The sequence below is a fragment of the Coregonus lavaretus genome, assembly GCF_964263955.1.
Source record: "Coregonus lavaretus genome assembly, chromosome: 25".
Classification (NCBI taxonomy): domain Eukaryota; kingdom Metazoa; phylum Chordata; class Actinopteri; order Salmoniformes; family Salmonidae; genus Coregonus; species Coregonus lavaretus.
Genome location: NC_140012.1, coordinates 42,361,308 through 42,384,005, shown reverse-complemented (window position 1 = coordinate 42,384,005; position 22,698 = coordinate 42,361,308). Strand labels below are relative to the sequence as shown.

Sequence of the window (22,698 nt, the reverse complement as noted above, 5' to 3'; positions counted from 1 at the left end):
CAAGTCTCTTTATCAAGTCTCTTTAGCCAAGTCTCTTTAGTCAAGTCTCTTTAGCCAAGTCTCTTTAGTCAAGTCTCTAGTCAAGTCTCTTTAGTTAAGTCTCTTTAGCCAAGTCTCTTTAGTCAAGTCTCTTTAGTCAAGTCTCTTTAGTCAAGTCACTAGTTAAGTCTCTTTATCAAGTCTCTTTAGCCAAGTCTCTTTAGTCAAGTCTCTTTAGTCAAGTCTCTTTAGCCAAGTCTCTTTAGTCAAGTCTCTTTAGTCAAGTCTCTTTAGTCAAGTCTCTTTATCAAGTCTCTTTAGCCAAGTCTCTTTAGTCAAGTCTCTTTAGTCAAGTCTCTTTAGCCAAGTCTCTTTAGTCAAGTCTCTTTAGTCAAGTCTCTTTAGCCAAGTCTCTTTAGTCAAGTCTCTTTAGTCAAGTCTCTTTAGCCAAGTCTCTTTAGTCAAGTCTCTTTAGTCAAGTCTTTTTAGTCAAGTCTTTAGTCAAGTCTCTTTAGCAAGTCTCTTTAGCCAAGTCTCTAGTCAAGTCTCTTTAGTCAAGTCTCTTTAGTCAAGTCTCTAGTTAAGTCTCTAGTCAAGTCTCTTTAGCCAAGTCTCTTTAGTCAAGTCTCTAGTCAAGTCTCTTTAGTCAAGTCTCTTTAGTCAAGTCTCTTTAGCCAAGTCTCTTTAGTCAAGTCTCTAGTCAAGTCTCTTTAGTCAAGTCTCTTTAGCCAAGTCTCTTTAGTCAAGTCTCTAGTCAAGTCTCTTTAGCCAAGTCTCTTTAGTCAAGTCTCTTTAGCCAAGTCTCTTTAGTCAAGTCTCTTTAGCCAAGTCTCTTTAGCCAAGTTTCTTTAGTCAAGTCTCTTTAGTCAAGTCTCTTTAGTCAAGTCTCTTTAGCCAAGTCTCTTTAGTCAAGTGTCTTTAGTCAAGTCTCTTTAGTCAAGTCTCTAGTCAAGTCTCTAGTCAAGTCTCTTTAGTCAAGTCTCTTTAGCCAAGTCTCTTTAGCCAAGTCTCTTTAGCCAAGTCTCTTTAGTCAAGTCTCTTTAGTCAAGTCTCTTTAGTCAAGTCTCTTTAGTCAAGTCTCTTTAGTCAAGTCTCTTTAGCCAAGTCTCTAGTCAAGTCTCTTTAGTCAAGTCTCTTTAGCCAAGTCTCTTTAGTCAAAGCCTGTGTTGGTAATTGATTATCTTCTCCTTCCTTCTGCATTCTGAAGTATTTCTGTTTCAAGTGATTCATTTTCTTATGTCTCCGTCACACTGTCTATACATTCCCATTTTCATATATAAATAGAAATAGAACATCTCAGTATGCTATAACATAAACAAGATACAATACGATAAATACGAAATGTAATAAGATACAATGTTAGACCTATTTCAATACCATGTGCAGTATGTGAGTTGTCAGTATGTATATATTACTTGTAGGTTTGGTACGTGATGGAACTGACCATTGCAATAACAGCTTAAAGAAATGCCCTTCTTAACCCCATCCTGAGTTTATCTCACGATGAAGAGTTTATCTCACAATCCTGCAGGTACTATCCTGTAGCAGGGACACTGTCTGATGGAAAGCTACCCCAATGTGGAGGCAAGATGTATCTTGCTAAAGATAAGCTCTTTCCTGGATTGTAGAATGTAGCAATCGCATCGTAATCTCCAAAAAAGGAAATTCTCATCCTTTTTAATCTGCTACTGGGAAGCCAGAATGCGCTCTGCTCTGTGATCTTTCCTGACCTGTCCTTCAGGCCTTACACAGGACTGACTGTACAGTATAAGGGCTTTAGTACTGCCACCTGTTCACATAACAATGGACTGCTGTTCATCAAAAGAACATGTACTGTAGAAACCAGGGAGAATGATATGTCTTTTTTTTTGTCTACAAAGAAACATACTTTTTCAGGTCCTTTTTTTAATTGACTTTTTACTGTGGTGTGGACACTTTTTTTCTTTCTTCTGTCAGATCCAACATATGATTTTACTTTATTTTCAGAGTCAAGAAAGAATGTGAAACATCCCTTCAGCAGTTTTATCAACGTCCTTATTTTGGCTGCAGCTTTTAGCAAACCATAGTTTAAATCTTATGACTATTCCTGGATCTTATTTCCTGTAGGCACATCGTGGTCTGTGGTCATATTACCCTTGAAAGTGTGTCCAACTTCCTGAAAGACTTCCTACACAAGGACAGGGATGATGTCAGTGTAGAAATTGTTTTTCTCCATAAGTAAGTGCACCATGTTTTTCCCTTTACACTTTACAGGCCAGTTTCCCGGACCCAGATTAAGCCTAGTCCTTGACTTAAAAAACCATACTCAATGGGAAATTGAAAGTCCATTAAAAGTGTGTTTTATTCCAGGACTTTAGGTTTAATCTGAGTCTGGGAAAATGGCCCCAAGACTCATAACAATACTGAGTGTTTCAGAGAAGGAAAGGTGATAGCAGCTCCCATAAATGACCCAAACAACCTTTCGGGAACTGCCACCACCTTTCCCTTGTTTTGGAATACTCAGACTCTACAATGACTATATCCTGATAAGCATCCAGATCCATGGAAACCGTTGTTAGAGCCAGCCAGCTACATTTATTGTAATGCGTGACAATAAATTACACTTCAATTACTACACAATGAATTGCACATTGACTTGCTGAGGAGTGACCTCACTCAGACCCCATTAACACATGTCTCCTGTCTATCCCAGTGCTAAACCTAATCTTGAGGTGAAGGCCTCGGTTAACATTAACAAACTCTTACTTTCTATCCCAGTATTTCCCCTAATCTTGAGCTGGAAGCCTTGTTTAAACGGCACTTCACCCAGGTGGAGTTCTACCAGGGGTCCGTTCTCAACCCACATGACCTGGCCAGAGTCAAGGTAACCGGCCTGTTTCAATGCATATGAATCTACCTGACTCATTCCTCACAGCCGCTAGCAGAGCAAACGGCCTCAACAGTGCTCCTCCAGCCAACTCTTCAAGAACCGTACCAGGTCCTTATTGTATAAGTCAATTTGGTCACACTTACAAAACAGTTACCTTTATAAAGAGTTACAATACGGTTGGTTACCTTTATAAAGAGTTACAATACGGTTGGTTACCTTTATAAAGAGTTACAATACGGTTGGTTACCTTTATAAAGAGTTACAATACGGTTGGTTACCTTTATAAAGAGTTACAATACGGTTGGTTACCTTTATAAAGAGTTACAATACGGTTGGTTACCTTTATAAAGAGTTCACAAAGGTTTTTATAATTGTATTGTTTGTTTTTTTACTGTCAAAACATTCATTGACACATCATTTAGCAGCCAGGTAAGTCATTGAGATTTATATAAAAGGTAAATAAATAGCCTAAATACGACAAGAACATAATACTTTGTTAGAAGTTAGAAGTGAAATGCTCTGTGATGTATGATAGCTACTGTTCATAGCTCTGAATTAATGTAGATATGATCTCTTTGATGCTGCTGTGGTGTCTTTAGATGAAGCACCTGGGTGGTTGGCATCTGTCTAATGTCCTGAGTCTGCCTGCATCCCAAATGGTACCCTATTCCCTACATAGTGCACTACTATTGACCAGAGCCCTATGGGCCATTGGATGCCATTTGGGACTCAGGCTCTGTCTGTATAGAGTCAGTTCTTAATCTAGTCTCTCTGTCATCCCTCAGATAGTCAGGTCTTAATCTCTCTGTCATCCCTCAGATAGTCAGGTCTTAATCTCTCTGTCATCCCTCAGATAGTCAGGTCTTATCTCTCTGTCATCCCTCAGATAGTCAGGTCTTATCTATCTGTCATCCCTCAGATAGTCAGGTCTTAATCTCTCTGTCATCCCTCAGATAGTCAGGTCTTAATCTCTCTGTCATCCCTCAGATAGTCAGGTCTTAATCTCTCTGTCATCCCTCAGATAGTCAGGTCTTAATCTCTCTGTCATCCCTCAGATAGTCAGGTCTTATCTCTCTGTCATCCCTCAGATAGTCAGGTCTTAATCTCTCTGTCATCCCTCAGATAGTCAGGTCTTAATCTCTCTGTCATCCCTCAGATAGTCAGGTCTTATCTCTCTGTCATCCCTCAGATAGTCAGGTCTTATCTCTCTGTCATCCCTCAGATAGGCAGGTCTTATCTCTCTGTCATCACTCAGATAGTCAGGTCTTAATCTCTCTGTCATCCCTCAGATAGTCAGGTCTTAATCTCTCTGTCATCCCTCAGATAGTCAGGTCTTATCTCTCTGTCATCCCTCAGATAGTCAGGTCTTGATCTCTCTGTCATCCCTCAGATAGTCAGGTCTTATCTCTCTGTCATCCCTCAGATAGTCAGGTCTTAATCTCTCTGTCATCCCTCAGATAGTCAGGTCTTATCTCTCTGTCATCCCTCAGATAGTCAGGTATTATCTCTCTGTCATTCCTCAGATAGTCAGGTCTTAATCTCTCTGTCATCCCTCAGATAGTCAGGTCTTATCTCTCTGTCATCCCTCAGATAGTCAGGTCTTAATCTCTCTGTCATCCCTCAGATAGTCAGGTCTTAATCTCTCTGTCATCCCTCAGATAGTCAGGTCTTATCTCTCTGTCATCCCTCAGATAGTCAGGTCTTATTTCTCTGTCATCCCTCAGATAGTCAGGTCTTATCTCTCTGTCATCCCTCAGATAGTCAGGTCTTAATCTCTCTGTCATCCCTCAGATAGTCAGGTCTTAATCACTCTGTCATCCCTCAGATAGTCCGGTTTTATCTCTCTGTCATCCCTCAGATAGTCAGGTCTTATCTCTCTGTCATCCCTCAGATAATCAGGTCTTAATCTCTCTGTCATCACTCAGATAGTCAGGTCTTATCTCTCTGTCATCCCTCAGATAGTCAGGTCTTATCTCTCTGTCATCCCTCAGATAGTCAGGTCTTATCTCTCTGTCATCCCTCAGATAGTCAGGTCTTAATCTCTCTGTCATCCCTCAGATAGTCAGGTCTTATCTCTCTGTCATCCCTCAGATAGTCAGGTCTTAATCTCTCTGTCATCACTCAGATAGTCAGGTCTTATCTCTCTGTCATCCCTCAGATAGTCAGGTCTTATCTCTCTGTCATCCCTCAGATAGTCAGGTCTTATCTCTCTGTCATCCCTCAGATAGTCAGGTCTTAATCTCTCTGTCATCCCTCAGATAGTCAGGTCTTATCTCTCTGTCATCCCTCAGATAGTCAGGTCTTAATCTCTCTGTCATCCCTCAGATAGGCAGGTCTTATCTCTCTGTCATCACTCAGATAGTCAGGTCTTAATCTCTCTGTCATCCCTCAGATAGTCAGGTCTTAATCTCTCTGTCATCCCTCAGATAGTCAGGTCTTATCGCTCTGTCATCCCTCAGATAGTCAGGTCTTAATCTCTCTGTCATCCCTCAGATAGTCAGGTCTTAATCTCTCTGTCATCCCTCAGATAGTCAGGTCTTAATCTCTCTGTGATCCCTCAGATAGTCAGGTCTTAATCTCTCTGTCATCCCTCAGATAGTCAGGTCTTATCTCTCTGTCATCCCTCAGATAGTCAGGTCTTATCTCTCTGTCATCCCTCAGATAATCAGGTCTTAATCTCTCTGTCATCACTCAGATAGTCAGGTCTTATCTCTCTGTCATCCCTCAGATAGTCAGGTCTTATCTCTCTGTCATCCCTCAGATAGTCAGGTCTTATCTCTCTGTCATCCCTCAGATAGTCAGGTCTTAATCTCTCTGTCATCCCTCAGATAGTCAGGTCTTATCTCTCTGTCATCCCTCAGATAGTCAGGTCTTAATCTCTCTGTCATCACTCAGATAGTCAGGTCTTATCTCTCTGTCATCCCTCAGATAGTCAGGTCTTATCTCTCTGTCATCCCTCAGATAGTCAGGTCTTATCTCTCTGTCATCCCTCAGATAGTCAGGTCTTAATCTCTCTGTCATCCCTCAGATAGTCAGGTCTTATCTCTCTGTCATCCCTCAGATAGTCAGGTCTTAATCTCTCTGTCATCCCTCAGATAGGCAGGTCTTAATCTCTCTGTCATCACTCAGATAGTCAGGTCTTAATCTCTCTGTCATCCCTCAGATAGTCAGGTCTTAATCTCTCTGTCATCCCTCAGATAGTCAGGTCTTATCTCTCTGTCATCCCTCAGATAGTCAGGTCTTAATCTCTCTGTCATCCCTCAGATAGTCAGGTCTTAATCTCTCTGTCATCCCTCAGATAGTCAGGTCTTAATCTCTCTGTCATCCCTCAGATAGTCAGGTCTTATCTCTCTGTCATCCCTCAGATAGTCAGGTCTTAATCTCTCTGTCATCCCTCAGATAGTCAGGTCTTAATCTCTCTGTCATCCCTCAGATAGTCAGGTCTTAATCTCTCTGTCATCCCTCAGATAGTCAGGTCTTATCTCTCTGTCATCCCTCAGATAGTCAGGTCTTAATCTCTCTGTCATCCCTCAGATAGTCAGGTCTTATCTCTCTTTCATCCCTCAGATAGTCAGGTCTTAATCTCTCTGTCATCCCTCAGATAGTCAGGTCTAAATCTCTCTGTCATCCCTCAGATAGTCAGGTCTTAATCTCTCTGTCATCCCTCAGATAGTCAGGTCTTAATCTCTCTGTCATCCCTCAGATAGTCAGGTCTTAATCTCTCTGTCATCCCTCAGATAGTCAGGTCTTAATCTCTCTGTCATCCCTCAGATAGTCAGGTCTTAATCTCTCTGTCATCCCTCAGATAGTCAGGTCTTAATCTCTCTGTCATCCCTCAGATAGTCAGGTCTAATCTCTCTGTCATCCCTCAGATAGAGTCAGCAGACGCCTGTTTGATCCTAGCTAATAAATACTGTGCAGACCCTGATGCTGAGGATGCTTCCAACATCATGAGGTACTGAGACAATTTAACCAACCTATTGTGTTGTACAAATATCCATTGTAAAGTTATGTTGATATACAAAACATATTCAATTTACTATCCCCTTTGATACATGACTAGATGACAAAGATTATGCTTGAGAGTATGTGAAAATGTCTTTTGGAGAAATGCATTGATAATACATAAAGTACCGAAGAGAATTGAACTGTTATAACTGACTGCCTTACAATACGCCAATGTCAACTCTCAAGTTCCCCTAAGGAAGAAAACTGTGTATCTACTGAGTCCTAGACTCTGTAGATGGGTCTTACGTTGTTTCTTGTAACAATATTCCAGGGTGATATCCATCAAGAACTACCACCCGAAGATCAGAATCATTACCCAGATGTTACAGTACCACAACAAGGTGTGTTCAGTACAACCCCTTCAGAGTGCTACTGATTACACTGTCTCATTGAACTCTAGCGGAGGCTCCTCCTGCACCTGCAAAAATTCTGGTAATTTTCCCAAAATTCCCAGGTTTTCCCAGAATCCCGGAATCAGAATGGATTAAGCAGGACATTCGGAATCCTCCAACCAGGATTTCTAGAAAGCCTGGGAATTATGTGACAGTTACCAACATTTTTGGAACCTTAATATCCCTGCATCTTTCCTGCGTGTCCCCAGGCCCACCTTTTGAACATTCCCAGTTGGAACTGGAAGGAGGGTGACGATGCCATTTGTCTTGCTGAGCTGAAGCTTGGCTTCATCGCACAGGTTGTCTGGCTCAAGGCCTCTCCACCATGCTGGCCAACCTATTCTCCATGAGGTCCTTCATCAAGGTACATGTTGGGGAGAGCTAAACAGATTGTAATCCCTAGGTCGCTCGTTCAAATCCAGCTCTAATGACCCAGGAAGAGCTGGGGATATTGAACTGATACTATTCCACTTTTTCACAGGCTTTTGTACAGCATTGTTCTCCATCTCTGGTCACACTTTGTCTGTAGGTGCCTGGGTCCTAGTCGAGACTAATGAAGGGAATGTTCAGACTATTTTGTAGATGTACCTACAATTTACAGGGTTATTTGCTTCATGGTCACTTTGTAACGTTTGTGCGAGTCAAATAAAAGTATGTTCATGATAACATGTTGTACATTTGCAAGCCATGTTTTATCTGTTATTGTGTCAGATTGAAGAGGACACGTGCAGAAGTATTACCTGGAAGGAGTAGCCAATGAAATGTACACTGAGTACCTGTCTAGTGCCTTTGTGGGTCTATCCTTCCCCACCATTTGTGAGTAGTATGACCCTGTTTTCTGAAGTACCTACTATATCAATGATATTCAATCACCATCACCCACCTCTCTCTCTCTCTCTCTCTCTCTCTCTCTCTCTCTCTCTCTCTCTCTCTCTGTCTCTCTCCCTCTCTCTCTCTCGCTCTCTCTCTCTCTCTCTCTCTCTCTCTCTCTCTCTCTCTCTCTCTCTCTCTCTCTCTCTCTCTCTCTCTCTCTCTCTCTCTCTCTCCTCTCTCTCTCTCTCTCTCTCTCTCTCTCTTCTCTCTCTCTCTCTCTCTCTCTCTCTCTGTCTCTGTCTCTCTCTCTCTCTCTCTCTCTCTCTCTCTCTCTCTCTCTCTCTCTCTCTCTCTCTGTCTCTCTCTCTCCCCCACCCTCTCTCTCTCTCTCTCTCTCTCCTCTCTCTCTCTCTCTCTGTCTCTCTCTCCCCCACCCCTCTCTCTCTCTCTCTCTCTCTCTCTGTCTCTCTCTCTCCCCCCCCTCTCTCTCTCTCTCTCTCTCTATCTCTCTCTCTCTCTCTCTCTCTCTCTCTCTCTCTCTCTCCTCGCTCTCCTCTCTCTCTCTCTCTCTCTCTCTCTCTCCTCTCCTCTCTCTCTCTCTCTCTCTCTCTCTCTCTCTCTCTCTCCTCTCTCTCTCTCTCTCATCCCATTGATTGTGTATTCATATTGATGTTTCTGAATGCTCCTGTCTAGACTCTGCTATGTGAAGCTGAAGCTGCTACTGATCGCTATCGAGTACAAGTCTGATATAAGGGAAAGCAGGTACAGTTTCAAATCAAATCAAATTTATTAATAAAGACCTTTTTACATCAGCAGTTGTCACAAAGTGCTTATACAGAAACCCAGCCTAAAACCAAAATGCAAGCAAAGGAGATGTAGAATCACGGTGGCTAGGAAAAGCTCCCTAGAAAGGCAGAAACCTAGGAAGAAACCTAGAGAGGAACCAGGCTCTGAGGGGTGGCCAGTCCTCTTCTGGCTGTGCGGGTGGAGATTATAAGAGTACATGGCCATTAAAGGCCAGATTGTTCTCCAAGGTGTTCAAACGTTCATAGATGACCAGCAGGGTCAAATAATAATCACAGTGGTTGTAGAGGGTGCAACAGGGCAGCACCTCAGGAGTAAATGTCAGTTGGCTTTTCATAGCTGAGCATTCAGAGGTCAAGACACTCCTACCTGTGTATTATACATTGCCAATTGTACTACGTGATGTTTGTCAGACATTGTATTGTAAAAAATAATGTTGAACCAAGTCGCATGCAGCACCATACAGGTTATCCATTTGCCAAATGTTTTAACATGCAGACATTTGCAAACCTCAATATCCAGACTGCCATGACAATACAGCTGTCCTGACTGTGATCTATTGTCATTTAAACTTCACTTCATACACAGTAGTAATCACTAACTGGCACACTTTATTGGGGGACGTTTCCTTGTTGTTTATAGAAAGTTGACAAAAAAGCTGTCGTCAAGGCAAAGGGTGGCTATTTGAAGAATATCAAATATAAAATGTATTTTGATTTGTATAACACTTTTTTGGTTACTGCGTGATTCCATATGTGCTATTTTATAGTTTTGATGCCTTCACTATTATTCTACAATGTAGAAAATAGTAAAAATAAAGAAAAACCCTTGAATGAGTAGATGTGTCTAAACTTTTGACTGGTACTGTAAGTCAAAACTGTAACTTTGCCGCTCAGGAACATTCACCGTCTTCTTGGTAAGCAACTCCAGTGTAGATTTGGTCTTGTGTTGTAGGTTATTGTCCTGCTGAAAAGGTGAATTCCTCTCCCAGTCTCTGGTAACTGCAGGTTTTCCTCTAGGATTTTGCCTGTGCTTAGCTCCATCCCGTTTCTTTTCATCCTGAAAAACTCCCCAGTATTTGCCGATGTCCAGCATACCCATACCATGATGCAGCCACCACCATGCTTGAAAATAAGGAGGCAGTTACTCAGTGATGTGTTGTGTTGGATTTGCCCCAAACATAAGGCTTTGTATTTAGGCCAAAAAGTGTTACTTTAGTGCGTTGTTGCATACAGGATGCATGTTTTATTCTGTATATTTGTATTCTTCTTTTCACTCTGTCGTTTAGGTCATTATTGTGGAGTAACTACAATGTTGTTGGTCCATCCTCAGTTTTCTCCTGTCACAGCCATTGAACTCTGTAGCTGTTTTAAAATCACCAATGGCCTCATGGTGACATCCCTGAGCAGTTTCCTTCCTGTCCTGCAGCTCAGTTCAGAAGGACGACTGCATCTTTGATGTATCTGGGTGGTTTAATACATAATCCACAGCATGATTATTAACTTGACCATGCTTAAATATATATTCAATATCTGATTTGTTATTTTTACCCATCTACCAATCACTGCCCTTCTTTATGAGGCTTTCCAAAAGCTCCCTGGTCTTTGTAGTTGAATTTGTGCTTTGAAATTCAATACTTGACTGAAGGACCTTACAGATGTTGAATGTATGGGGGGACAGAGGAAGGGTTACCCCTATTATTTAAAACAGAGCGAGTCCATGTAACAGACTATGTGATTTGTCGCAGTTCTGGGGTGACCAGGATACAGGTATGGTTGTGCTATAAAGCCAACGACCAAAGGAGTTGGCTATACAACACAAGCAGTTCTGGGGTGACCAGGCTAGGATACAGTACCTTAGCTCTAATGTTCTTCCATCTCAGACACCCGACGTTACCTGAATGTTCATTCCCATCCTTGACAGGTGGAGGTTCTATATGTTCATCATACTGTATGATTACATCACAAATTCCCATTGGATGATGCAGTCAATTTCATAATACCAGTGACAACTTTGATATACATTTGTTTACAGTGATTCTCATGAGCTACCTTTCAGTCACCAACCTCTGTTTGTTCACACCAGATAGCATTCTTGTCTAAGTGTGTACCATTCCTCGTGATTAGAGCATTAGGATGCTAACTGTCTGTAACATAATGATTCTCCTCATTGACGGCCATTTATTTTTGTTTGTATTCACGACAGCACCCTCATCAACCCTGGGAACCATGTGAAGATGCAGGAAGGAACCTTGGGGTTCTTCATCGCCAGCGATGCCAAAGAAGTTAAAAGGTAGGTACTTGTACAGTTCATGTAGGTGAAAGTATCTAATTGTTTTCTGTAGAAAAGACTCAGAAAGCCTCCAAATAGAGTTTGACATCAAATTATGTTCAATTAATCTTGGACTTACTGATGGTTGGATACTAAAATATGTCTGGGGTGTTTTCATAGGGCACTTTTCTACTGCAAAGCTTGTCACGATGACATCACAGATCCCAAAAGGATAAAGAAATGTGGATGCAAACGATGTAAGTATTTACTGTTCTTTAATAACAATATTTATTGAGCGTTGTCTTTAATGCACATGCATATATCACTGTGCCTTAGTATGCTTCGTTATTTAAAATATTTTAACACTGTGTATACTATACATGTACTATACTATACTATATGTGTACTATACTACATGTGTACCCTGGAAATACTATATGTGTACTATACTATATGCGTGCTATACTATACTATGTGTACTATACTATACTATACATGTGCTATACTATACTATACAAGTACTATACTATAATATATGTGTACTATACATGTACTATACAATATTATATGTGTACTCTACAATACTATATGTGTACTACACTATACTATACATGTAATATACTATACTATACATGTACTATACTATACTATATGTGCACTCTACAATAATATGTGTACTATACTAAATGGATACTATACCATATGTGTGCTATACTATACTATATGTGTACTCTACAATACTATATGTGTACTATACTATATGCATACTTTACTATACTATATGTGTACTATACTATACTATACATGTACTATATTATAATATATGTGTACTATAATATACTATACAGGTACTATACTATACTATATGTGTACTATACTATACATGTACTATACTGTATGTTTACTCTACAATACTATATACAAACTATAGTATACTATACATGTAATATACTATACTATACATGTACTATACTATACTATATGTGCACTATACAATACTCTGTGTACTATACTATACTATACTATACTATACTATATATGTACTATACTATATGTGTGCTATAATATATGTGTACTATACTATATGTGTACTATACTATACTATATGTGCACTATACTATATATGTACTATAATATACTGTACTATACTATACTATACTATACTGTGCATGTACTATACTATACTATACTATACTATACTATACTATACTATACTATACTATACTATAGATGGCTGTTGACAGGAATTTGTTTACAGTCTAGGTTTAAGCAGAGCTAACATTAGCATAAACATTGGTTGTGTCCCAAATGGAGCCATATTCCCTTTACAGTGCACTACTTTGGGGCGTCGGTCAAAAGAAGTGCGGTATATAGGGAAAGGGTGACATTTGGGACGCTACCATTGTCTTTGCATGACCTACATAGCCACTTGTCTAAACCAGTTAAGTCCTTTATTAATAATTCACAGGATAAAACCCTTTAACCTCTGCATCTGGAAAGGCCATATGATTACTTTAAAGGGGCAATCTGCAGTTCTTACATCCATTTTTAAAGTAAGATTTAAATTGATAATAAATACCCATTGATTCTTGAAGAATATGACTTATAGATGCCTCATGAGCTTAGTTCAACTGTCGTACCCCATCAGAAACCAAAATATAAGCTTGTTTTATTTATTTGTTTGTAAATAATGTAAATATGTATAGTCTCAAAATATCATTATAACTATCATTATTATATCATGGATGGTCAGTCCTTGTATCCATAGCTATGTCCATGAATCTGAGAGTAGTTACATTTCTCCAGCCCCATCCCTCAACTGGTTACCAAATCAGTGGCAGGGTGCCCACTTTGTTATTGTTCGAACTGCAGATTGCCCCTTTAAACAAGCGGTGAGCGCACAAATAACCTTCTATGTTCCAAGACTGGAGTCCCTAATGGCACCCTATTTCCTATATAGTGCACTACTTTTGACCAGAGCCCCCTATGGCCCTGGTCAATAGTAGTGCACTATATAGGGAATAGGGTACCATTTGGGATGCACACTTATTCATATTTAATGTAGCAGTCAATGTTCTGATTTAAGAGCAAGAAGAAAAATGCCACAAATAGCCTGGTCCCAGATCTGCCATGTTTGGCGTGACAATGATTATAGGAGTCGACAAAACAGTACAAACAGATCTGGGACCAGTCTTGACAGCAACGAAAACAGTGTTACGTTTCTCCTTTCAAGATTTCAAACAGGCTTATTCCACAGTGTGCCTAGACTGGAGACGCTTGTCTTATGTTATGCATTATGTCCAGTCCTATTGACCCTAACACTTGATGTATTCTCTTCCTGCTGCCTTGGAACATTAAACAATGTATAAACGGCTCACTTATAGTGATCTATTGTGAGTGATATGGGGACCCTACCATTCCCCTCCATAGTACAGTCTGCTGCCTTGAATTAGATCTGTTATTGTTGAATTTACTGTCCATGTTGCATGTGGCGAAGGTCAGTACTGCTGCCTGCCTGCGTCCTTCATTCATATCTCATGTGGCGAAGGTCAGTACTGCTGCCTGCCTGCGTCCTTCATTCATATCTCATGTGGCGAAGGTCAGTACTGCTGCCTGCCTGCATCCTTCATTCATATCTCATGTGGTGAAGGTCAATACTGCTGCCTGCCTGCCTGCATTTTTCATTCATATCTCATGTGGTGAAGGTCAATACTGCTGCCTGCCTGCCTGCATTTTTCATTCATATCTCATGTGGTGAAGGTCAATACTGCTGCCTGCCTGCATCCTTCATTCATATCTCATGTGGTGAAGGTCAATACTGCTGCCTGCCTGCCTGCATTTTTCATTCATATCTCATGTGGTGAAGGTCAATACTGCTGCCTGCCTGCCTGCATTTTTCATTCATATCTCATGTGGTGAAGGTCAATACTGCTGCCTGCCTGCGTCCTTCATTCATATCTCATGTGGCGAAGGTCAGTACTGCTGCCTGCCTGCATCCTTCATTCATATCTCATGTGATGAAGGTCAGTACTGCTGCCTGCCTGCGTCTTTCATTAATATCTCATGTGGTGAAGGTCAGTACTGCTGCCTGCCTGCATCTTTCATTCATATCTCATGTGATGAAGGTCAGTACTGCTGCCTGCATCCTTCATTCATATCTCATGTGGTGAAGGTCAATACTGCTGCCTGCCTGCATCCTTCATTCATATCTCATGTGGGGAAGGTCAGTACTGCTGCCTGCCTGCGTCCTTCATTAATTTCTCATGTGGCGAAGGTCAGTACTGCTGCCTGCCTGCGTCCTTCATTCATATCTCATGTGGGGAAGGTCAATACTGCTGCCTGCCTGCGTACTTCATTCATATCTCATGTGGCGAAGGTCAATACTGCTGCCTGCCTGCGTCTTTCATTCATATCTCATGTGATGAAGGTCAGTACTGCTGCCTGCCTGCATCTTTCATTAATATCTCATGTGGTGAAGGTCAGTACTGCTGCCTGCCTGCATCCTTCATTCATATCTCATGTGATGAAGGTCAGTACTGCTGCCTGCCTGCGTCTTTCATTAATATCTCATGTGGTGAAGGTCAGTACTGCTGCCTGCCTGCATCCTTCATTCATATCTCATGTGATGAAGGTCAGTACTGCTGCCTGCCTGCATCCTTCATTCATATCTCATGTGGCGAAGGTCAATACTGCTGCCTGCCTGCGTCCTTCATTCATATCTCATGTGGGGAAGGTCAGTACTGCTTCCTGCCTGCGTCCTTCATTAATTTATCATGTGCCGAAGGTCAGTACTGCTGCCTGCCTGCGTCCTTCATTCATATCTCATGTGGTGAAGGTCAATACTGCTGCCTGTCTGCGTTTTTCATTCATATCTCATTTGGCGAAGGTCAGTACTGCTGCCTGCCTGCCTGCATCCTTCATTCATATCTCATGTGGCGAAGGTCAGTACTGCTGCCTGCCTGCCTGCATCCTTCATTCATATCTCATGTGGCGAAGGTCAGTACTGCTGCCTGCCTGCAATCTTCATTCATATCTCATGTGGTGAAGGTCAGTACTGCTGCCTGCCTGCGTCCTTCATTCATATCTCATGTGGCGAAGGTCAATACTGCTGCCTGCCTGCGTCCTTCATTCATATCTCATGTGGCGAAGGTCAATACTGCTGCCTGCCTGCGTCCTTCATTCATATCTCATGTGGCAAAGGTCAATACTGCTGCCTGCCTGCGTCCTTCATTCATATCTCATGTGGCGAAGGTCAATACTGCTGCCTGCCTGCGTCCTTCATTAATATCTCATGTGGCGAAGGTCAATACTGCTGCCTGTCTGCGTCCTTCATTCATATCTCATTTGCACGCTTTACTCTCAGGTCAAAGATAACATTTAATACAGTCAAAAACTAAGATAGAATGTACCACCCATAACCCATATCTCTGAACTCAATTTCACTTGAAACAGTTACTGCAGGCTACCACCAGATGTCCTCCTAACACTTCAACAATCTGGATGAGGTTAGAATAAGTGAATGGTTAGATCTCAGCTCTGCTCAAAACAAATCTAAAGATACTGTGAAAGCAGCAAACATTCTTGGATATTGTCTTAGTTATTGGCCTTTATACAACGGGTGGGTCTAATCCTGAATGCTGATTGGTTAAAACCGCATTGCAGCCGGTGTCTATTCCACAAGTTACCACCGGCTAAATCAATGACGTTAAAATACCTATTTACTCTGTTCCATCTGACTGCGCAATCCACTGTCTCATCAGCCCAGCCAGGCAATTTATAAACTTGATCTCCAATATAACAAGCATCTAGCCATTATCTCACATTTCTTTTAGACTAACATTTCGTTTTCAACAGCAGAGATTTTTATAAACCTTGCTGTCTGTCTCTCTGACATTTGCAACATTGTTTCAATATTCAATTTCGATCTCCAGCTGTCCCATAGTAATGAACGTGTCGGGAGTCGGGACGAGACAGACAGGCAGGCAGCGTTTCTCAGCCAATCGAAATCAGGCAGCGTTTCTCAGCCAATCGAAATCATGAATCAGCTGTCATCATTTTTTATGGATATATACAAAGAAATGCCAATTGAAAAAAGGTTAAACGAAATGAAGTGCAGCCAATTTGCAGTTTATCCAGTTTCAGTTTGAAGTGATTGTGTTACTGTAGCTGTGTTGTTGGCTAGCTCCTCTGAACAACAGTGTCCTGACGAGAGAGAACATTCTCTATGCCAGGAGAAATCGCGCCCCATTAGCCCATTGTTATGGATGTGTCCAAAAAAAATGTAACTAGAAAACAGCTTAAACAAATGCAAATGTGATCCCCGGGACCACCCATACACAAAAAAAATAAAATAATGTATGCACGCATGACTGTAAGTCGCTTTGGATAAAAGCGTCTGCTAAATGGCATATTATTATTATTATTATTATTATTATATTATTATTATAGATACCGCACACTTTTACTTTATGAATCCAACAAAATGAGGACTACTTTACATACAGTACTATGATGGAGTCAAACCAGTCTCATGCAGCCAGGAGACTGTTGCCCAGTCCCACGCAGCTTTTACATGTGTCCTTTACTGTATGTGGCTAATGTCTCATCCTGCGGCTACATCATGTGAACTTCTCTGAGGATGGATGTCGACGTGAGAAAGATGTAGCATCACAGGCTTCAGCATAACATTGAGATTTCACAGTGCAGCTTTGCTTGGGGTGACCAAACGCTTACAGCTCATGTTCGTCACGAAGCCAGCTAACTGTTTTATTTAAACCTTTAGGCTGCATATTGTATCATGTGATATAACTGTGGTGTAACTGTGATATTATATCATGTGATATAACTGTGGTGTAACTGTGATACGGTGGATCAGTACTAGAGGTATGATGCACTACAATACACCATGGGTACAGTAACCCAGCCACTCACCTATCAGATGGGTACAGTAACCCAGCCACTCACCTATCAGATGGGTACAGTAACCCAGCCACTCACCTATCAGATGGGTACAGTAACCCATCTGTTCCTGACAGTCTATTTCACCTCCTGAGGACATTTTTCATCCCTAACTCCTCCCCTTCTACCCACACACAGTCACCTTTGACCCTTTGACATGTACATCCTCAAGTCTCAGAAGACAGCTCTACTGACTGAAGATCCTCCTTTTATGTGCATAAGAACACAAGTTAGCGTCAGTGAATATTTTCAAACTAAAGCCCACATTGGGATTTAGCTACATTGGTCAGTCTCAGATTATATTAGGGTCTGACTCGGCCCCTGTTCCTTTTTGGTAGCACCCCTTCCATGTCCCCCCAGGGACTCCCCTCCCAAGTCTCTCCCACCCCTCTCTAGGTTACAGAATAACCTTGCCTTGCCATTAACCTGCTAACTTTCCTCTCCTCCTCCATCCCTCCATCCCTCCACCCCTCCACCCCTCCATCCCTCCACCCCTCCACCCCTCCACCCCTCCACCCCTCCATCCCTCCACCCCTCCATTCCTCCACCCCTCCACCCCTCCATTCCTCCACCCCTCCATCCCTCCATCCCTCCACCCCTCCACCCCTCCACCCCTCCACCCCTCCATTCCTCCACCCCTCCACCCCTCCATTCCTCCACCCCTCCACCCCTCCATTCCTCCACCCCTCCACCCCTCCATCCCTCCATCCCTCCATCCCTCCACCCCTCCATCCCTCCACCCCTCCATTCCTCCACCCCTCCACCCCTCCATTCCTCCACCCCTCCACCCCTCCATTCCTCCATCCCTCCATCCCTCTACCCCTCCACCCCTCCACCCCTCCACCCCTCCATTCCTCCATTCCTCCATCCCTCCACCCCTCCATCCCTCCACCCCTCCACCCCTCCATCCCTCCACCCCCTCCATCCCTCCAACCGTCCCATGACTGTAGCCAAGATGTCCGTCTACAAGAGAATGATGCTGGCATGTTGTTTTGATTGCGGCCGTTCAGAGCGTGACTGCTCTTGCATGTCAGCCAATGTGCATCACCATAGTAACACGAAGGACACCCTTCATCAGCGTGGCTTCCCTCTCTCTCCTGTCTCTCTTAATGATTGCCCGACCACTTTACATGCCTGTAAGTTGTCAACGTATGTGACGCACACAGCGTGTGTCATCCATGTTCGTGATGTGTGTGTGTGTGTGTGTGTGTGTGTGTGTGTGTGTGTGTGTGTGTGTGTGTGTATGCACATGCAGTACAAAGTCTTTGGCTTGTGTGTGTTTTCTGTGTCGTTTAGAAGGAATCAGTAGTCTAAATGTGTGAGTTGTGTTAGCTACTGCCGTGATTGTTGATGTTGTTGATGTTGTTGATGTTGTTGGATATCAGTGTGATGATGATGATGGTGATGGTGATGATGGTTATCCAGCAGTGTCTTTGTCCGGCTACTAGTGAAGATGGTAGTTGTCTTCTAGAGCATGCTATGTTAGTCTGGCATGTGTTTTATTGCTGTTTTGGTTATACTTTAATAGTGTCACATTATTTAGTTGGTTAAGGTACATCTCTTATATTAGAAGAAGTGCAGTTTATTGACCAAATTCTATATTTCTGCTAATGTTAAGGTGTTTTTAGTGGATAATACCAATTCTGCTTGGCTTTATTATTTGGATGTTAATAATATAATGTTATTGTAGTAGGGTTTTATACTACTGTGGCCTATGTGGTACCAACCGTAGGACGTTTGCATTTATTTACTGGTGACCTGGATCACTCTCACTCAATTAGGTGCTCTCAGATTCAGGGCTGTAAGACAACACAGCTTGCCAAGAAACAAGCCCCTTACTGACAGAAATACAGACATGGAGCCGAGAGGGCTTAGTCTCCGATAACTAAGGCATTTTTATATCTCTCTGAGGTGTCAGAGCATGACATCATCAACCCACACTAGTGTATGTTGTGTGGCCTGGGAAAAGCAGAATATGCTATGTGTTGTTACATGTTACTTTGATATAAAAAAAAGTCAGTCCACATTTGTTTAAGCAAACATATTTTTTTAATCAAAAGCAGATCTGCAGCACATAGTATAGTCTCTGGGGCTGTCCTCTCCCCCCAGCTGCAGCATGTCATCCAGCCAAGGCTATTGTGGATGTGACTAGCTGGCTAGGCGTAGTCTGGCTGCATGGCTAAGTTAGCAGAGAATGCGCCAGAGTTGCTGTCTACACGGCATGCGGCCGCTGAGAGGAGGGCCTCATTCGGGCTGACATGAAAATTATGTTTGTATTTTTCATTTTTGGAGTGTTACCGGTTGTCATGAAACTCAGGGTGACAGTTCCTAACCCCCAGGCGGCCCAGAGCCCCCTCTCCTCTCCCCACTCCCCTCTCCCCTCCTCTCCCTTCCCCCCTCTCTCTCTTTCTCTCTCTCTCTCTCTCGCTCCATTTCTCTCTCTCTCTCTCTCGCTCTATCTCTCCCCCCATCCTTCGGGCGTCAGGTAGCCTAGCGGTTAAGAGCATTGGGCCAGTAACCAAAAGGTTGCTGGTTAGACTCCCCGAGGCGGCAGGGTGAAAAAATCTGCCATTCCTCCCGTGAGCAAGGCAGTTAACCGGGCGTTGTGGACGTCGATTAAGGCAGTCCCCCGCACCTCTCTGATTCAGAGGGTTTGGGTTAAATGTGGAAGACACATTTCGGTTCACTGCATTCAGTTGTACAACTGACTAGGTATCCCCCTCACCCTTCTCTCCCCCTCTTGTTGTGGGACAGATGCTAGCCTGTTAGTCCTGTGCCGGCCAATCGCAGGCGACAGATGCCAGGACCAGCATGCTCTCTAGTTGAACATGTCCTCTCATTAGCTCAAAACCTGACCTTTATGTTGGACTCTTCAGGGGTCTAATAGGTAAGGTATTGATGAACATGTTGGACTCTTCAGGGGTCTAATAGGTAAGGAGTGGCGCAGTGGTCTAAGGCACTGCATCGCAGTGCTAACTGTGCCACTAGAGATCCTGGTTCGAATCCAGGCTCTGTCGTAGCCGGCCGCGACCGGGAGACTCATGGGCGGCGCACAATTGGCCCAGCGTCGTCCAGGGTAGGGGAGGGAATGGCCGGCAGGGATGTAGCTCAGTTGATAGAGCATGGCGTTTGCAACGCCAGGGTTGTGGGTTCGATTCCCAGTATAAAAAAAAAAAAAGATATGTATTCACTAACTGTAAGTCGCTCTGGATAAGAGCGTCTGCTAAATGACTAAAATGTAAATGTAATGTAATGTATTGATCATGTGGAATCTGGGATATTCCATCTCTTTTTCATGGGGAGTAAGGAAAACCTTTCCTTTGTAAATGTATTTAGCTATAGGTCTCTGTCATGATGTATGAAGTACTGTATATGCAGTAACTAAAACTACGTTGCACTGTGTCTGTAACAATAAGATTGATCATTTTAAGTTAACCATTCATCATTTCAGCTTCCTGACCAACAAGGTATCACAGTCTGACTTCAGTATTCAACGTTTATCCGGGGAGGGGGGGGGTGGGGGGGGGGTGGGTTTAGCGGGGCATCTCCCAACGTCCTGGGGACCTGGAAAATCGTTGAATACTGAAGTTAATCTGGTGAGACCTGGCTGTGCTGACAGCATCACCGCAAGTCATTGAAACACCCTTATTGACACCCACATGATACCAATTGTTCTTTTCCATTGCTTTGTTCCATATGGTCTTCAAGGCTCAGTTCAGAAGTGCCTTAAAGAGATTGAACCCAACAGCGGCTTTATAACCAACATTATAACCTTCCGTTATAAGCTGTATTATCGGGCTGTATAATTTGCTCTCATTGCAACAACCCTGTAACTTCTCATTGTCTTTGCATTTTTCTCAGCAAAAAATAACATTAACGGATATATCAAATCAAGTAAGTTTTGATTTCCATGTATGTTTCTGTTTTTATATCTGTTTCTTAATGTTGTAAACCCTCCTTTCGGTCTCCTGTCCATTTCCTGCCTCCATCTTTCTGACTGTGTCTGTCTCCATATTTTCCTGTTTGCTTGTCAGCAGGGTTGGGGTCAATTCAGTTAAATAATTATTTAAGGAAGTATACTGAAATTCCAATTTCCAGTTTTCCTAAATTTCTATGAGAAAAAAAATCCATTTGGAATTTCTGTTTACTTCCTGAATTGACTGAATTGAAATATAACTGACCTCAGCCCTGCTCGCCAGTCGCTGTGTTTCACTGCTCAGTAATCCCACATCCTCAACGACTGACATTGATAAAGACACTGTCTACTACTGGACTGAACTGTGTGTCTTTGGGAGGGAGGCTAGTGTCTGTCGGATGTTGCCCTGTGACAATAATGACCGTACAGTAGGCTGACGCGGTACATGAGGCAACTGAACTTTGTATATCTTTCATGATAACATTACATTTTTTCACTGAATTTTTTATAACACAGAACTATGTGTGTTTTTCTGTTTTATTCCAATACTTTATGTTTCAGTAAGTATTAGTTGTAATTGGAGCAGTAGATGGTGCTACTGTATCTCTGGATGTTAGATTTAAGATCACCGTTGGCCCAGCGTCGTCCAGGGTAGGGGAGGGAACGGCCGGCAGGGATGTAGCTCAGTTGGTAGAGCACGGCGTTTTGCAACGCCAGGGTTGTGGGTTCGATTCCCACGGGGGGGCTCTCACTAACTGTAAGTCGCTCTGGATAAGAGCGTCTGCTAAATGACTAAAATGTAAAATGTAATGTTAGATCAAAGATCACTGCACCGTAGAGTAAAGCGCTGTCCTTCTCAGATAACACTTAATGTCCGGAGAATGTCAAGAGAACCTGGATTCAAACGGATCAGAACCAATCACCCAGTAAGCTATTGTATCACACTATTCCGTTGTTTTGAAAAATGTTTAGGTAGAAAATGACAAAACATAATTATTGAGCATTATTTAGGAGGGGTATAAGATAGTACAGTTCTTTACGATTTCACAATTTTTTTCCAAGTAGTGGAGGACGAAACAATATTACTATAGACCATCTAGAGTAGAGGGTCTTAGAAAGTCAGCAAATCTGCCACAATGTGTTGTCCCTGCAGTAAAGCTGTGCGTGTTTGACGTGGGACAGATGAGTGCAGGAGGTTTAGGGCCGGAACGGTAATGTATTAGACAGCTGACCGTTTAAATAATCATCTCTACACACATTGGCTTCTGATCCCAGCTAGCTTTGGGAGAAGTGGAAATAATTTTTTTCCTCCTGAGGGTATTGTTAGATTTTAGTCATAATAATATTTTTTGGTCTCTTTTTAACACTAGAAAACTAGATAAGCTAAAACGAAATAAACATATATTTTGCAGCTTTGATTAGGGATTCAAATAGTTTCAATTCATTAGATTTGTTGTGATAAAATATGTTAAGTTGGTCCTTTTCAGACATTGGTTGTAAACTTTTGTTATGTAGTTGTTCTCATAGTAGAACAATCAAAGTAACACCTGAAAGCCCTGCTGTTGATTTATTCATGTTTATTATGAATATCAAAGTAAATGTAATATCTAACATTTCATTTTAAGAGTCTACTTCTAGTGGTTAAGTGGTGTTTAATAACAATTTGTTTCTTAATTATTGAACTATTA

The 22,698-nt window shown here is 42.3% G+C and overlaps 1 protein-coding gene across 1 annotated transcript in view; it reads left to right on the top strand.

The window, feature by feature from the left end:
• LOC311100923 (calcium-activated potassium channel subunit alpha-1a-like) overlaps positions 1 to 22,698 on the top strand; it is a gene marked incomplete at both ends in the record, with an annotated part of 217,684 nt that overhangs the window by 153,231 nt on the left and 41,755 nt on the right. The window contains 11 exon segments of the mRNA XM_084141903.1: positions 2,086 to 2,196; positions 2,737 to 2,842; positions 6,721 to 6,803; positions 7,128 to 7,197; positions 7,458 to 7,545; positions 7,548 to 7,612; positions 7,960 to 7,972; positions 7,975 to 8,068; positions 8,755 to 8,823; positions 11,071 to 11,157; positions 11,317 to 11,393. Coding sequence (XP_083998029.1) covers positions 2,086 to 2,196; positions 2,737 to 2,842; positions 6,721 to 6,803; positions 7,128 to 7,197; positions 7,458 to 7,545; positions 7,548 to 7,612; positions 7,960 to 7,972; positions 7,975 to 8,068; positions 8,755 to 8,823; positions 11,071 to 11,157; positions 11,317 to 11,393 — 863 coding nt within the window.